General features: G+C 41.4%; 1 protein-coding gene across 2 annotated transcripts; it reads left to right on the top strand.

Moving 5' to 3' along the window:
- Positions 1 to 564: 564 nt before the first annotated feature.
- LOC118386729 (zinc finger protein 568-like) lies at positions 565 to 11,408 on the top strand. 2 transcript variants are annotated; one of them, XM_052523402.1, is made up of 3 exons: positions 565 to 1,160; positions 4,561 to 4,622; positions 10,141 to 11,408. In XM_052523402.1, the coding sequence occupies exons 1-3, from the start codon at positions 797 to 799 to the stop codon at positions 10,237 to 10,239; spliced, it is 525 nt and encodes a 174-aa protein (XP_052379362.1). In that variant the 5' UTR covers positions 565 to 796; the 3' UTR covers positions 10,240 to 11,408. The 2 variants fall into 2 exon arrangements, with proteins under 2 accessions (XP_052379362.1, XP_035630386.1); XM_035774493.2 differs by lacking the exon at positions 10,141 to 11,408 and having other exon boundaries at positions 4,561 to 6,868.
- The last annotated feature ends 6,297 nt before the right edge of the window (positions 11,409 to 17,705 follow it).

The raw sequence follows: 17,705 nt of genomic DNA on the forward strand, positions 1-17,705 counted from the left end.
ATTCAAACCACAGGTTTTCAATGGAGTAGAAGACTGGCCATTGAAAATGTTGATTTTGTGCCCAATTAACATTTTTTTCGTGGATGTTGATGTGTCTTGCTAGAAGATCCACTTATGGCCAAGTTTCAGCCTCCTAGCAGAGAGGAAACCAGATTTTGTGCTAAAATATCCTGGTAGTGGGTGGGTAAAGTTTATTTATTTATTTTATACAGTAATTTTTGCTCATCTTTATCAAGGGTATCAATAACTAGGTGCTTATTTTGATATGTAGTTTATTTATCTGAATCGGAAATACAGATGTGGGGTAGATGTAGAGTTTGTTTTAAATTCTCATAAAAAATCTGAACTAATAAAACAACACTTGTTGCTCTTTGTACGTGTTGATATAATATTCATATTTAATGGAGAGGAAAAAACGTTTCCATAAACTGCTTTATACTATTCTAATTCAATGAAGAAGAAAAAAAGTGTTCCCTCCTCAACTGCGTTTCCTCCCTCCAGACAGCAGATGGCGATATATGTCTTTCAGAAGATGTTTCTAGTGTGACGTATTATCTAGTGGACGGAACGCTTCTTCAACAACTGCAGCCACCTCGGTAGCTCGCTAGCCAACGAAGTCGGAACATTCAAGTTCTTTAGACAATTTCGTGCTTTATTTGCCACTGATTTAAACATACATATGTGGAAACAACTAGCTACCCAGTATAATTTAATATTTACGTTGTAACTCAACTAGCTGGCCGGTTAGGTTAGCGCTAGTGTAGTCGCTAATGCTAACTGGCTAACATCCCCGAACATGAGTTCACTAAGCTACTCTCCTCATTCTAAAGAAGAGGAGGTCTGCTGGACGGAGAAAGAAGCTCTCGTGAAAGAAGAAGAGGAAGAGAAGGAAGTTACAATACAAAAACAAGTAGAGGGTGAGACTGTTACCGTGAAAGAAGAAGATCAAGACGTTACAGTCAAAGACGCCTTCAGGGTGAAAGAGGAGGAGGATGTTACTGTGAAAGAAAAGGAGGAAGATGCAGTTTTGGGAGTGGAGGATGAAGTGAAAGAAGATGAAGACATTTTTGGAATGAAGGCTGAAGAGGGGGAGATCACTGTCACATTAGAGGAGGACGAAGAAGAGAGGACTGGAGAACTGATTAACACCAGTAAATACAGTGAGTACTATCTTAAGAGGCACAAATTCTGTAATGTGTTCTGTAATGTGTATAAACACACCAAAGGGAAACCGATAAGTGTTTTGAGCAAAATAGTGTTTTTTTACAACTGAAAACTTGGAGTGAGTGATGTCATAGTAAGGAGTTGGCTTGATGGGAAGTCGTGATGTCATCCAATAGGCGACAGATCTTCATGTGAATTTTCTTTTTTGTATTCAGATCTCTGAAATGCACTCTACCTATGTAACATTTAGTGTCGCCTTATATTACGCTGGGAAACAGTTTTCATGGGCACAGAAATCCTAAATAATTTCAGACTTTGCTCAATCCAATGGTTTTAACCGAGAGTCTCCTTAACTTTATTGACAACACCCAAGTCGATACTGTCATTAACGTGGTTCTTCAATAATTACACACAATTCTTAATATTGTAGCTGTTTAGTTACAGTCACATGTTCAACTATCATCAGCTGATCCAGGAAATAATTTTCTGAATGCTAGTTGAATGACAAACATCACGTCATGCAACAACAACCAAAGTGATTCTTCATTCATTACTCTAGTAAATGCTGTGCTCCATGTTGGATCCAACATCCCTAACAAATGTGATGTTTATAATGTGTTATTGTCTCCTTGATTTACAGTCGGGTCTCATTAGTCTGTTTGCACACAGAGATACTTAGCTCATAATGTGTAGAGAACTGTTCCTTGATGGATAGGCTATTGTACAACACACAGAGCTATTTTCCTTTATTCGGGACATTTAGAATGACAACACATTACAGAGTAGCCTAGTAGGATTGTTCTCAAAATTATCTGGTGATCAGGTTATGAAATGTCATGACAGACATTTTAGTTTCCTTGTTTCACCTGAAATATTAAATGATTTATAGTCTGAGGTCTATGTTGTTGTTGTTAGGTGGGTCCTACAGCAGGTCTGTGTTGTTAGGTGAAGTTATGGGTCCTACAGTAGGTCTTTGTTGTTGTTAGGTGACGTTATGGGTCCTACAGTAGGTCTTTGTTGTTGTTAGGTGAAGTTATGGGTCCTACTACTGTAGGTCTGTGGGTCAGCAGGTCTGTGTTGTTAGGTGACGTTATGGGTCCTACAGTAGGTCTTTGTTGTTGTTAGGTGAAGTTATGGGTCCTACTACTGTAGGTCTGTGGGTCAGCAGGTCTGTATTGTTAGGTGAAGTTATGGTACCTACAGCAGGTCTATGTTATTGTTAGGTGAAGTTATGGTCCTACAGTAGGTCTATGTTGTTAGACCTACTGTAGGACCCATAACTTAATCTAACAACAACATAGACCTACTGTTGCACCCATAACTTCATCTATGTTGTTGTTAGGTGAAGGTGTGGGTCCTACAGTAGATCTATGTTGTTGTTAGGTTAACTTATGGTTCCTACAGTGGGTGTATGGCAGGTATTCCCAAACTGGAGTATGCCGTGAGGGGTTTGCCAAATAAAAATGTGATTCACATTTTTTTTTAAATGAACAAATAATACATTTTATTCACATTATCAAACAGCCTGTTTATATTTTCCAACCGGGTGATGTTTTGTTCTTACCTAGGTAGCCTCGTTTCACTTCCAAAAATGAAATTCAATCATCTCATGTTCAGCGAAATAACAACACAATGTCAAATACAGGTAGCCCAGTCAAATAATTAACATCCAATCACATTAGCCATTAGTCTCTCGCGGGAATTCCACTAACGGTCCGTATGTAGCGAAACATAGCTGCTGCTCATGTTGGTATCTGTACTGATGGCGCAGGGAGACATAGTAGAGTGGTAACGCGCGAGCAAGCAGTTGCTCCCGACGCCACTTGGGTACACTGCAACATCCACCGAGAGGCTCTTGCTGCCAAGGGAATGCCTGACAGCTTGAAAGACGTTTTGGGCACAACAGTGAAAATGGTTAACTTTGTTAAAGCAAGGCCCCTGAATTTGCGTGTATTTTTTGCAATATGCAATGATGTGGGCAGCGACCATGTAACGCTTTTACAACATACTGGTTATCAAGGGGCAAAGTATTGACGTGTTTTTTAAAACTTTAACCTCGCCTCTCAGTTTTTCTTTACTGACCATAATTTTCACTTGTCTGACCTCTTGCATGATGACGAGTTTCTCACAAGACTGGCCTATCTGGGTGATGTTTTTTTCTCGCCTGAATGATCTTAATCTAGGATTACAGTTACTCTCCGCAACCATATTCAATCTGCGGGACAGAATTGAGGCTATGATTAAGAAGTAGGAGCTCTTCTCTGTCTGCATTAACAAGGACAACACACAGGTCTTTTCATCATTGTATGATTTTGTGTGTGCAAATGAACTCAAGCTTACGGACAATGTCAAATGTGATAGCGAAGCGCCTGAGTGAGTTGGGTGCGCAATTACGCATTTACTTTCCCGACACGGATAACGCAAACTGGATTCGTTATCCCTTTCATGCCCTGCCTCCAGTCCACTTACTGAAATCTGAACAAGATAACCTCATCAAAATTGCAACAAGCGGTTCTGTGAAAATGTTATTTAATCAGAAGCCACTGCCAGATTTCTGGATTGGGCTGCGCTCAGAGTATCCTGCCTTGGAAAATCGTGCTGTTAAGACATTGATGCCCTTTGCAACCATGTGCCTATGTGAGAGTGGATTCTCGGCCCTCACTAGCATGCAAACTAAATACAGGCACAGACTGTGTGTGGAAAATGATTTAAGACTGAGACTCTCTCCAATACAACCCAACATTGCAGAGTTACGTGCATCCTTTCAAGCACACCCTTCTCATTAACCTGTGGTGAGTTATTCACAAATTTCAATGAACAAAGGTTTTATATGTAAGATAGTTAAATGAAGAGCAAAATTATTGATTATATTATTATTTGTGCCCTATAAGAGCTCTGTCAATTTCCACAAGCCGGGTTGTGACAAACTTATGTTTAATAAATGTATGTATAGTGTGTGTGTGTGTGGCAGGCTTACAATGATGGCAAAAAACAACATTTGAGTGTGTTGACCCTGGTGCTAGAGGGGGTACGCAGCTGGAGCTTTCCTCATTAGCAGGAGTTTCTATAACCAAATTGCCCTCATGTTGCAATTTTAACAAACACAGAAAGGGGTCGATATTGGAGACCAAAAGTCATCTGGCACACTGCTTAGGGGTTCAGCAACTTTAACTTATTTTTAGCCTACAATCATCAATGTTACTACTAATGAGAAAACAAGACAAAATATGACTTGTTGCTCACTTGACTGTCTTAAGACAATTGTCAAATAATTTAACAGACGTCAATTGTTGTACAACTTCATGGGTACGCTCTGGGCATCACCTTTTACCTCAAACAGTGGATTTCTGCTGTTCTGGGTCTTTAACCATCTGTCTGACTTTGTCGTTCACACAGGAGAGAGACGGGACTATCATGGATCCTCTGGGGAGCTTCAACAACATCATGATGCTGACGAGGCAGAGAAGAGTCTCTCCAGATCAGAACTTCTCAAGAAACACCAGCAGAGAGGAAAGAAACCTCACTGCTGCTCTGACTGTGGGAAACATTGCAAATCTTCATCAGAACTTAAAAAACACCGGAGAACACACACAGGAGAGAAGCCTTATAGCTGTGATCAATGTGGGAAGAGTTTTACTAATTCAAGTAATCTGAAAACACACCAGAGAACACACACAAGAGAGCAGCCTTACAGCTGTGATCAGTGTGGCAAGAGTTTTACTCAGTTATGCAACCTGGTATCACACCAGAGAACACACACAGGAGAGAAACCTTATAGCTGTGATCAGTGTGGCAAGGGTTTTACTCGGTCAACCAACCTGGTATCACACCAGAGAACACACACAGGAGAGCAGCCTTATAGCTGTGATCAGTGTGGCAAGGGTTTTATTAATTCAAGAAACCTGGTAACACACCAGAGAACACACACAGGAGAGAAGCCATATAGCTGTGAGCAATGTGGGAAAAGCTTTTCTCGGATAGGATACCTTAAAGGACACCAGAGAACACACACAGGACAGAAGCCTTATAGCTGTAATCAGTGTGGCAAGAGTTTTACTCAGTCAAGCAAGCTGCTATCACACCAGAGAACACACACAGGAGGGCAGTCATATAGCTGTGAGCAATGTGGGAAAAGCTTTTCTCGGATAGGACACCTTAAAGGACACCAGAGAACACACACAGGAGAGAAACCTTATAGCTGTAATCAATGTGGGAAGAGTTTTACTCATTCAAGTAATCTGAAAACACACCAGAGAACACACACAGGAGAGAAGCCTTACAGCTGTGATCAGTGTGGCAAGAGTTTTACTCAGTCAAGCAACCTGGTATCACACCAGAGAACACACACAGAAGAGCAGTCATTTAGCTGTGAGCAATGTGGGAAAAACTTTTCTCAGAGAGAAAGCCTTAAAGAGCACCAGAGAATACACACAGGAGAGAAGGCTTATAGCTGTGATCAATGTGGCAAGAGATACTCTCATTCAAGTGGTCTGATTAAACATCAGAAAATACATGCAGGAGATCCACAGAGTGTAGAATGATCTCCAACACCAGACCTGGGAATGATCTCCAACACCAGACCTGGGTAGTAGAACACTGTGGAATGACCAACACCAGACCTATATACATCAAATCACATTTTATTTGTCACATACAGTTGTTTAACAGATGTTATTGCGGGTGTAGCGAAATGCTTGTGTTTCTAGCTCCAACAGTCCAGTAATATCTAACAAGTAATATCTAACAATTCACACAATGTAAAGGAATGGAATTAAGAATATATAAATATTTGGGTGAGCAATGTCAGAGCGGCATTAGTCTAAGATACAGTAGAATAGGATATAATCTAGTCTGTTCATTAAATACATTTACATGATGTGTTGTTACACCATGTAGGAGCAGGATAGACCTAGTCTGTTCATTATATACATCTACATTGTATATTGTTATGCCATGTAGCAGCAGTATGGAGGTACAGTGGGGGACAATTGTTGACACCCTTGATAAAGATAAGATAAACGACTCTATAAAATAAAGAGTTCAAATACTAAGCTATATTGTATGCAAAAAAAAACAAGGGAAATTATATTATTTTATACTAGTACAATTGCTCAGAGAAAGAGATTTAGTTTAACATGTAATTCTCAAAAGGAAGGGGTCTGAATTATTGCCACCCATGTTTTCAATTCTCCAGCACCTTCCCCTTGTGGGGATAACGACATTCAAATGTTTTATGAGATTGGAGAACACATTGGGTGTGATCTTAGACCATTCCTCCAAACATAATCTCTCCAGGTCCTTGATTTATTTAGTATGCGCTTGTGGACTGTCCTGTTCAATTCAAACCACAGGTTTTCAATGGAGCAGAAGTCCGAAGACTGAGATGCCCATAGAAAAATGTTGATTTTGTGCCCAATTAACTAGTTTTTCATGGATGTTGATGTGTCTTGCTGGAAGATCCACTTATGGCCAACTTTCATTCTGCTAGCAGAGAGGTAACCAGGTTTTGGGCTAAAATATCCTGGTAGTGGGTAAAGTTAATTTATTTTATACAGTAATTTTTGCTCATCTTTATCAAGGGTATCAATAATCATGTACTTATTTTGATATCTAGTTATTTGAGTCAGAAATACAGATGTGGAGTAGATGTGGAGTTGGTTTTAAATTCTCATTAAAAATCTGAACTAATAAAACAACACTTGTTGCTCTTTGTACGTGTTGATATAATATTCATATTTAATGGAGAGGAAAAGACGTTTCCATAAACTGCTTTATACTATTCCAATTCAACGAAGAAGAGAAAAGTGTTCCCTCCTCAACTGCGTTTCCTCCCTCCAGACAGCAGATTGCGATATATGTCTTTCAGAAGATGTTTCTAGTGTGACGTATTATCTAGTGGACGGAACGCTTCTTCAACAACTGCAGCCACCTCGGTAGCTCGCTAGCCAACAAAGTCAGAACATTCAAGTTCTTTAGACAATTTCGTGCTTTGTTTGCCACTGATTTAAACATACGTACGTGGAAAAAACTGGCTACCCCATTTAATTTAATATTTACGTTGTAAGTCAACTAGCTGGCCGGTTAAATTAGCACAAGTCTAGTCGCTAATGCTAACTGGCTAACATCCCAGAACATGAGTTCATTAAGCTACTCTCCTCATTCTAAAGAAGAGGAGGTCTGCTGGACGGAGAAAGAAGCTATCTAATAAAACAGGGACATTTTTTTTATTTCACCTTTATTTAACCAGGCAAGTCAGTTAAGAACACATTCTTATTTTCAATGACGGCCTGGGAACAGTGGCAGAACGACAGATTTGTACCTTGTCAGCTCGGGGGTTTGAACTCACAACCTTCCAGTTACTAGTCCAACACTCTAACCACTAGGCTATGCTGCCACCCCACATTGATCTGATTAACACCAGTAAATACAGTGAGTACTATCTAATACAACAGGGACATTGATCTAATTATCACCAGTAAATACAGTGAGTACTGTCTAATAAAACAGGCACATTGATCTGATTAACACCAGTAAATACAGTGAGTACTATCTTAACAGGGGCACAAATTCTGCAGTTGTTGAACTAATGTGTATAAACACACTAAAGGGAAACAGATAAATGTTTTGAGCAAAATAGTGTTTTTTTTTACAACCGCAAACTTGGAGTGAGTGATGTCATAGTAAGGCATTCAAGGAGTTGGCTTGATGGGAAGTCGTGATGTCATCCAATAGGCGACAGATCTTCATGTGAATATTCATAATTATTTTTTAAATCCTTCATGTTCTGTCAAGTTGGTTGTTGATCATTACTAGAAAGCAATTTTCAAGTCTTGCCATAGACTTTCAAGACATTTTAAGTCCAAACTGTATCTAGGCCACTCAAGACATTCAATGTCATCTTGGTAAGCTCCTTCAGTGTAGATGTGGCCTTGTGTTCCTACAGTTTTTTTGTATTCAGATCTCTGAAATGCACTCTACCTACGTAACATTTAGTGTCTACTTATATTACGCTGGGAAAACAGTTTTTATGGGCACAGAAAACCTAAATAATTTCAGAGTTTGCTCAATCCAATGGTTTTAACCGAGAGTCACTTTAACTTTATTGACAACACCCAAGTCGATACTGTCATTAACGTGGTTCTTCAATAATTACACACAATTCTTAATATTGTAGCTGTTTAGTTACAGTCACATGTTCAACTATCATCAGCTGATCCAGGAAATCATTTTCTGAATGCCAGTTGAATGACAAGCATCACAACATGCAACAACAACCAAAGTGCTTCTTCATTCATTACTCTGGTAAAGACAGTTAGGCTGTGCTCCATGTTGGATCCAACATCCCTAACAAATGTGATGTTTATAATGTGTTATTGTCTGCTTGATTTACAGTCGGGTCTCATTAGTCTGTTTCGACACAGAGATACTTAGCTCATAATGTGTAAAGAACTGTTCCTTGATGGGTAGGCTATTGTACAACACACAGAGCTATTTTCCTTTATTCAGGACATTTAGAATGACAACACATTACAGAGTAGCTTAGTAGGATTATTCACAAAATTATTAAATTATTTATAGTCCTAGGTATATGTTATTGTTAGGTGAAGTTATGGGTCCTACACTAGGTCTATATTCTTAGGTGAAGTTATGAGTCCTACAGTAGGTCTATGTTGTTGTTAGGTGAAGTTATGGGTCCTACAGTAGGTCTATGTTGTTGTTAGTTGAAGTTATGTGTCCTACAGTAGGTCTATGTTATTGTTAGGTAAAGTTATGGGTTAATTTGTTAAAAGGCTATTTTTGCAGTCAGCCTAAGAGAACTCCCCTGAGGTTTCCCCCACGGTGGTGAATTGCTTAATGTGAGTTTCGTTGAGTAGCACTCCTGATCTTGCGCTGATAGTGCGCTGTAATATTCAGAATACATTGTGAAAACTAAAATCTTCGCTCACCATTTTTGCTCCAGGCAGATATATTACATCCATAACTAGCGGTTTCTTCATTAGCAGGGAGGAGTTTCTACAACCAAATTGCATGTGCATCGCCATCATGCGGCAATTTTAGCCAACACAGAAAGGGGCCTATATTGGAGACCAAAAGTTTGCGCGTGCGCAATCGTGCATACATGTATTTTGTCCCCCCAAACCAAATGCGACCACAACACGCAGGTTAAAATATCAAAACAAACTGAACCAATTATATTATTTTGGGGACACATTGAGAGGCATTAAAGATGTATGCCAATTTAGCTATTTCATTTGTCCTGAGATATAAACATTGAGGTGTTATTTTACCTGAAATGCACAAGGTCCTCTACTCCACCAATTAATCCACACATAAACGGTCAACCGAATCGTTTCTAGTCATCTCTCTTCCTTCCAGGCTTGTTCTTCTCTTGACTTTATATTGCGATTGGCAACTTTCATAAATTAGGTTCATTACCACCACTGACCTTGTTCTTTCTTTCAGTCACCCATGTGGGTATAAGCAATGAGGAGATGGCATGTGGGTACCTGCTTCTATAAACCAATAAGGAGATGGGAGAGGCAGGACTTGCAGTGCGATCTGCATCACAAATAGAACTGACTTCTATTTTAGCCCTTAGCAACACAGACGCTCGTTGGCGCGTGCGAGAGGTGTGGGTGCAATAATTGAATAATATAGATTTCTAAATTGATTTTGCAACGCACGCGATGTGAGCGGTGTAGTCAGCCTGTTAGGATTTCAACAACTTTAATAACTTACTACTAATGTGAAAAACAAGACTAAATATGACTATTGTTTCTAACTTGACTGTCTTAATTGTCAAATTTAACAGATGTCAATTGTTGTACAACTTCATGGGTACGCTCTGGGCATCACCTTTTACCTCAAACAGTGGATTTCTGCTGTTGTTGGCATTTAACCATCTTTCTGACTTTGTCGTTCACACAGGAGAGAGACGGGAATATCGTGGATCCTAAACAACATGATGCTGACGAGGCAGAGAAGAGTCTCTCCAGATCAGAACTTCTCAAGAAACACCAGCAGAGACCCACAGGGAAAAAATCAAACTGCTGCTCTGTGGGATATGTTTCATAAGATTCAATTCACTAAAAGTACACCTGAAAATTCACACTGGATGGAAATCTCACTGCTGGCCTGACTGTGGGAAAAAATTCAATTCTTCAGTAGACAATAAAATAATTCACACTGGAGAGAAACCTTTTGGCTATGATCACTGTGGGAAGAGTTTTATCCGGCTACAAACCCTGAAAACACAGCAGAGAATACACACTGGAGAGAAACATTATAGCTGTAATCAATGAGGGAAGAGTTTTTCTCGGCCAGACAGCCTGAATATACACAAGCGGACACACACAGGAGAGAAACTTTATAGCTGTAGTCAATGTGGGAAGGGTTTTACTCCATCTAGCCAGCTGACTTTACACCAGAGAACACACACTGGAGAGAAACCTTATAGCTGTGATCAATGTGGGAAAGGTTTTACTCTAATTAACAGCCTGGTGTCACACCACAGAACACACAGGAGATACATCTCATAGCTGTAATCAATGTGGGAAGGGAGACACTGGTAAAAGATCTCTGATCAAACATCAGAAAATACATGGAGTTGTTTCATGATATCAATGAAAGAATGTCACAATGTAGAGTATTTTAATGATGTCACAATGTAGAAGCCTAAACGTTTGCCCCCCTGTTCTGTTGATTTCAGCTATGGATTTTAGCCTCAGGGGAAACATCCAGGCTCTGAATTGATATAGTACTATTTATGAGTTTTAACAAAAATTGACGAACAAAAAAAGAGTTGTGTTACACCTACCACGTTGGTGACACACTTGAATCAAAATGCAACACTTCAAAATGTAGCTAGCTGTTTTCTACAAATTGTCCTCTAACCAGGGATGTACACATTTTTCCCAGATTCAGTGTGTTTTTTGAGCTGTTGGTTTTAACAGGACGTGTAACCTCATCTCCCCTCTCTCGCTCAATTGATGTCAACGTGATATTTATGAGTGATGACAAATGTGTTGTTTCTCTTTGTTTAGCGACCCCTAAATGTAATCCATAATGTAGCTGACTGTCTTCCGCAGGTTGTCCTCTAACCATTGAGGTAAAACATATCACCCATTTCCATGTGTTTTTTGTTTTGTTGTGTTAGTTTCAAGAGCAGGTTCAACCTGTTTTCCCCCAAATCGACATGCATTGCCATGGATCTTAATTTCAAATAAAATGTTATTTGTCACGTGCGCTGAGTACAGTGAAATGCTTACTTACAGGCTCTAACCAATGGTGCAGGAAAGAAAAGAAGGTGCGTGTGTAGGTAAGTAAAGAAATAAAACAACAGTAAAAAGACATTTGAAAAAAGAGTAGCAAGGCTATATACAGACACCTGTTAGTCAGGCTTATTGAGGTAGTATGTACATGTAGGTATCGTTTTAAAGAGTAGCAGAAGCATAAGAAGAGTGGTTGGTGGGTGGTGGGACACAATGCAGATAGCCCAGTTAGCCAATGTGCAGGAGCACTGGTTGGTCGGGCCACTTTAGGTAGTATGTACATTAATGTATAGTTAAAGTGACTATGCATATAAGATAAACAGAGAGTAGCAGCAGCGTAAAAGAGGGGTTGGGGGTTGGAACACAATGCAAATAGTCCGGGTAACCATTTGGTTACCTGTTCAGGAGTCTTATGGCTTGGGGGCAAAAACTGTTGAGAAGCCTTTTTGTCCTAGGCTTGGCACTCCGGTACCACTTGCCATGCAGTAGTAGTGAGTGAGAACAGTCTATGACTGGGGGTGGCTGGGGTCTTTGACAATTTTTAGGGCCTTCCTCTGACACCGCCTGGTGTAGAAGTCCTGGATGGTAGGCAGCTTTGCCCCAGTGATGTACTGGGCCTTACGCACCAACCTCTGAAGTGCCTTGCGGTCGGAGGCCGAGCAATTGCCTACCAGGCAGTGATGCAACAGGTCAGGATGCTCTCGATGTTGCAGCTGTAGAACCTTTTGAGGATCTCAGGACCCATGCCAAATCTTTTTATTTTCTTGAGGGGGAATAGGCTTTGTCGTGCCCTCTTCACAACTGTATTGGTGTGTTTGGACCAATCTAAATTCCTGGACAACAAGGAATTTTAATCTCTCAACCTCCTCCACTACAGCCCTGTCGATAAGAATGGGGACGTGCTCGGTGCTCCTTTTCCTGTAGTCCACAAGGAGGGGACTGAGCACGCACTCCTGGGGAGCTCCAGTGTTGAGGATCAGCGTGGCAGATGTGTTGCTACCTACCCTCACCACCTGGGTGCGGCCTGTCAGGAAGTCCAGGATCCAGTTGCAGAGGGAGGTGTTTAGTCCCAGGATCCTTAGCTTGGTGATGAGCTTTGAGGGTACTATGGATTTGAACACTGAGCTGTAGTCAATGAACAGCATTCTCACATAGGTGTTCCTTTTGTCCATGTGGGAAAGGGCAGTGTGGAGTGCAATAGAGATTGCATCATCTGTGGATCTGTTTGGGCGGTATCCAAATTGGAGTGTGTCTAGGGTGTCTAGGGTTCCCGTGCTACGGGTCTGTAGTCATTTAGGCAGGTTGCCTTTGTGTTCTTGGGCACAGGGACTATGGTGGTCTGCTTGAAGCATGTTGGTATTACAGACTCAATCAGGGACATGTTGAAAATGTCAGTGAAGACACCTGCCAGTTGGTCAGCACATGCCCGGAGCACACATCCTGGTCATCCGTCTGGACCCGCAGCCTTGTGTATGTTGACTTGTTTAAAGGTCTTACTCACGTCGGCTACGGAGAGCGTGATCACACAGTCGTCCATAACAGCTGATGCTCTCATGCCTCAGTGTTGCTTGCCTCGAAGCGAGCATAGAAGTGATTTAGCTCATCTGGTAGGCTCGTGTCACTGGGCAGCTTGCGGCTGTGCTTCCCTTTGTAGTCTGTAATAGTTTGCAAGCCCTGCCACATCCGACAAACGTCAGAGCCGGTGTAGTATGATTCAATCTTAGCGCTGTATTGACACTTTGCCTGTTTGATGGTTCATCGCAGGGCATAGCGGGATTTCTTGTAAACTTCCAGATTAGAGTCCCGTACCGTTGAAAGCGGCAGCTCTACCCTTTAGCTCAGTGCGAATGTTGCCTGTAATCCATGGCTTCTGGTTGGGGTATGTACGTACAGTCACTGTGGAGACAACGTCCTCAATGCACTTATTGGTAAAGCCAGTGACTGATGTGGTGTATTCCTCAATGTCATCGGAAGAATCCCAGAACATGTTCCAGTCTGTGATAGATGTGGAGAGTCAGCACCTTTAGTTGCTCCACCTTTTTGGTTTACTTCTGTCTTTAAGTTTGGTGTTGGTTTTTTCTTTTGTTTGCCTCTTCTTGGGCAGATTTAGTGGGTCTCATGGGGGGTGCCTTTTATGTCGCAGTTGTTGTTACTAGTCAACTTTCAGTGAACACTCCCATAGTGTCTTTCAGAACTGCTCCTAAAACCCCACCTGTTTAGTTGTTGTCAGTGACTCTTTGTTAGTTCCGTCTTCTATTTAAGGGACATTTCTCGTTTTCCTGCTGGGGAACGTAACAAGAAACAATGTAGTAAAACAAGCTTATATTTTGGGTTGGATATTGCATCCAATTGTTCATATTTGAATCAATGACATTTCAATATAATTTTCCTTAAAATGCTCATTAGTCTTTCAGTTGTTAATCTTCAGTTTTTTATCCTCTTATGTTTGTTGTGTAGTAAATGTGAGTTTTTCATTGTTTTCTTTATGTGAAGCCATGTCGGAAATTTGCTATATTAATAAAGTTTGATTTGAACATATTGCAAAACCAATGACCGACCAATCAACAGACTTTGGCATAAGCAACACATATTTGGGGCGGCAGGTAGCCTGGTTAGAGTGTAAATGTTTATTTTCATTGTTTTAGATTTTTTTCTCTGAAGCCATTGTGTTGCATCCATGTCTGAAAGGTGCTGTATAAATAAAGCTTGATTTGAACATATTGTAAAACAAATGAACCCAATGACTGACCAATCAACAGCCTCTTGCAAAACCAATGAACAAATCTGTGCAAAATCAGCATTTATCTTCGTCCATAAATTCAGTATATCTTCCACTGTCAAAATAGTGCATGGTATGTAAATTTAGTATCACTTTTCAACGAACCCAGTACATTTGTTGAAAATGATAAATCCACCCTGCAACACAGAAACACATTTAGTCATATTATAATAAACACTCAAAGTAATGGATATGGAGCATCTATGGCCTCAGTTACACTTCACCAATGGTATGGTGAAGATCTGGACTGTGCCCTCTGTTCCATGCCAGCCAACCCCAGGCACATTCTCACAGGGTGTAAAACAAGCCTCACCCAAGGACGCTACACTTGGCGTCACAACCAAGTCCTTAAAAACCTTGCGTCCGCCCTGGAGGACAAGCGAGCTACCACCAACTCCCTACCACCCCCAGCAGCGTCACACCCTTTACGGACTAACTTTGTCCACGAAGGGGCTAAACCACCGAAGAGCGGCTCGACACCATTAGAGCGAGACCAGCTGCGCTTGGCCCGCGACTGGAAAATGCTAGTTGACATTGGCCGGCAACTTGTGTTTCCTCCGGAGATCGCAACCACCACCCTAAGACCTGACATGGTGCTCTGGTCCCGTTCGCTCAAGAAGGTCTTCATCATTGAGCTCACAGTACCCTGGGAGGACTCAGTAGATGAGGCTTATGAGCGAAAACATCTGCGCTATGCCGATCTAGCTGCCGAAGCACGGCATCATGGCTGGAACACAGAAGTCCGACCAGTGGAGGTGGGCTGCAGAGGTTTTGTGGCAACATCTACAACCCGACTGCTTAGAGACCTGGGAATTAAGGACCAGAGCCAGCGTTCGGCAATCAAAGCTGTGTCGGAGGCGGCAGAAGGCAGCAGTCAGTGGCTCTGGATGAAGAGGAAAGACCCCAGCAGGGCCCCGAAGTGAGAGGGCCAGGAGGTATGCGGTCAACAATGCTTGACTCAGGGAGGAGGACGCCCCTGCCATGCATAGTCCCATGGGATGTTGGCTATCAACAACAAGGCAACTCCTTTGATTAATTGAGAATGGGACGCAAGCGTAGGATTGATCACCCTGTCGCTAGCCGCCTTTGGGGAGGGTGTATAGTGTGAAAGGCCGAAACACCCTAGGAACCAAAGGTACACTACTTACAATGCGCTCCCCAAATTTCACCAGGCTCACTGTTCATTAACTCTTGGAATTGCTTGCACAAAGGATAGTGACATCTCATCCTGTGTTCTTGGAATCTGGTACCTAAATGTTACTTCTGTCATCCAATCACACCAAGCTGCATTAGGTTCAGATCTATCAGGATGGGCCTTTGACATAGTCTGGATGCAGTCAGGCCACTGAATATAAATAAGCAATGTAAAGAGTAGTGGGGAAAAGTACATTCTACACAAATGACCTTCATATTAACAAATAACTAATGTGTGTGCCTGAGGGGAAATTAACTTTCATACAGACAAAATGGGTGAGAAATTACACCAATATCAGTGGACAATTTGCACTGCTGTTGAAAAGCATCTCCACAGTATGATGTTGCCACCACCATGCTTCAACTTAGGGATGGTGCCAATTTTCCTCCAGACGTGACACTTGGCATTCAGGCCAAAGAGTTCAATTTTTGCTTAATCAGACCAGAGAATCTTGTTTCTCATGGTCTGAGAGTCCTTCAGGTGCCTTTTGGCAAACTCCAAGCGGGCTGTCATGTACCTTTTACTGAGGAGTGACTTCCGTCTGGCCTCTCTACCATAAAGGCCTGATTGGTGGGGTGCTGTTAGATATTACTTAGATAGTACTGCACTGCCAGAGATAGAAACACAAGCATTTTGATACACCTGCAATAATATCTGCTAAACATGTGTATGTGACCAATAAAATGTGATTTGATTTGGATTTTAAATAAATGTCCTATTTATCAAGGTGCTTTTGGCTGGGGTCAAAATTACTCCAAAGGATTTGAAATTGTTAAAAGTCCATTTTGATACAGAAACACTAAACCATGATTTAGATTTATTAAGAACAAGTTGATTGACAAAGTCATGAAAAATTTGAAGAATTGAATAAATCACATCTTGATATTTATTTATTTTATTTTATTTCACCTTTATTTAACCAGGTAGGCAAGTTGAGAACAAGTTCTCATTTACAATTGCGACCTTGGCCAAGATAAAGCAATGCAGTTCAACACATACAACGACAGAGTTACACATGGAGTAAAACAAACATACAGTCAATAATACAGTATAAACAAGTCTATATACGATGTGAGCAAATGAGGTGAGATAAGGGAGGTAAAGGCAAAAAAAGGCCATGGTGGCAAAGTAAATACAATATAGCAAGTAAAACACTGGAATGGTAGATTTGCAGTGGAAGAATGTGCAAAGTAGAAATAAAAATAATGGGGTGCAAAGGAGCAAAAGAAATAAATAAAATAAGTAGGGAAAGAGGTAGTTGTTTGGGCTAAATTATAGGTGGGCTATGTACAGGTGCAGTAATCTGTGAGCTGCTCTGACAGTTGGTGCTTAAAGCTAGTGAGGGAGATAAGTGTTTCCAGTTTCAGAGATTTTTGTAGTTCGTTCCAGTCATTGGCAGCAGAGAACTGGAAGGAGAGGCGGCCAAAGTAAGAATTGGTTTTAGGGGTAAACAGAGAGATATACCTGCTGCAGCGCGTGCTACAGGTGGGTGATGCTATGGTGACCAGCGAGGTGAGATAAGGGGGGACTTTACCTAGCAGGGTCTTGTAGATGACATGGAGCCAGTGGGTTTGGCGACGAGTATGAAGCGAGGGCCAGCCAACGAGAGCGTACAGGTCGCAATGGTGGGTACTATATGGGGCTTTGGTGACAAAACAGATTGCACTGTGATAGACTGCATCCAATTAGTTGAGTAGGGTATTGGAGGCTATTTTGTAAATGACATCGCCGAAGTCGAGGATTGGTAGGATGGTCAGTTTTACAAGGGTATGTTTGGCAGCATGAGTGAAGGATGCTTTGTTGCAAAATAGGAAGCCAATTCTAGATTTAACTTTGAATTGGAGATGTTTGATGTGGGTCTGGAATGAGAGTTTACAGTCTAACCAGACACCTAGGTTTTTAAAAAATGTATTTTAATTTTACCTTCATTTAACTAGGCAAGTCAGTTAAGAACAAATTCTTATTTTCAATGACAGCCTAGGAACTGTGGGTTAACTGCCTGTTCAGGGGCAGAACGGCAGATTTGTACCTTGTCTGTTCGGGATTTGAATTTGCTACCTTCAGGTTACGAGTCCAACGCCACCCTGAGGTATTTGTAGTTGTCCACGTATTCTAAGTCAGAACCGTCCAGAGTAGTGATGTTGGACAGGGGGGCAGGTGCAGGCAGCGATTGGTTGAAGACCATGCATTTAGTTTTACTTGTATGTCATTGTAGCTTGCCTGGAGGGTTGTTAACACAGTGTCCAAAGAAGGGCCAGAAGTATACAGAATGGTGTCGTCTGCGTAGAGGTGGATC

This window comes from Oncorhynchus keta, chromosome 8 (assembly GCF_023373465.1).
Source record: "Oncorhynchus keta strain PuntledgeMale-10-30-2019 chromosome 8, Oket_V2, whole genome shotgun sequence".
NCBI classification, from domain to species: domain Eukaryota; kingdom Metazoa; phylum Chordata; class Actinopteri; order Salmoniformes; family Salmonidae; genus Oncorhynchus; species Oncorhynchus keta.

Coding starts and splice junctions, on each gene's coding strand:
- LOC118386729 (XM_035774493.2), top strand. CDS start 797: ATGAGTTCACTAAGCTACTCTCCTCATTCTAAAGAAGAGGAGGTCTGC. Junction 1,161..4,560: donor GATTAACACCAGTAAATACA/GTGAGTACTATC, acceptor TCGTTCACACAG/GAGAGAGACGGGACTATCAT.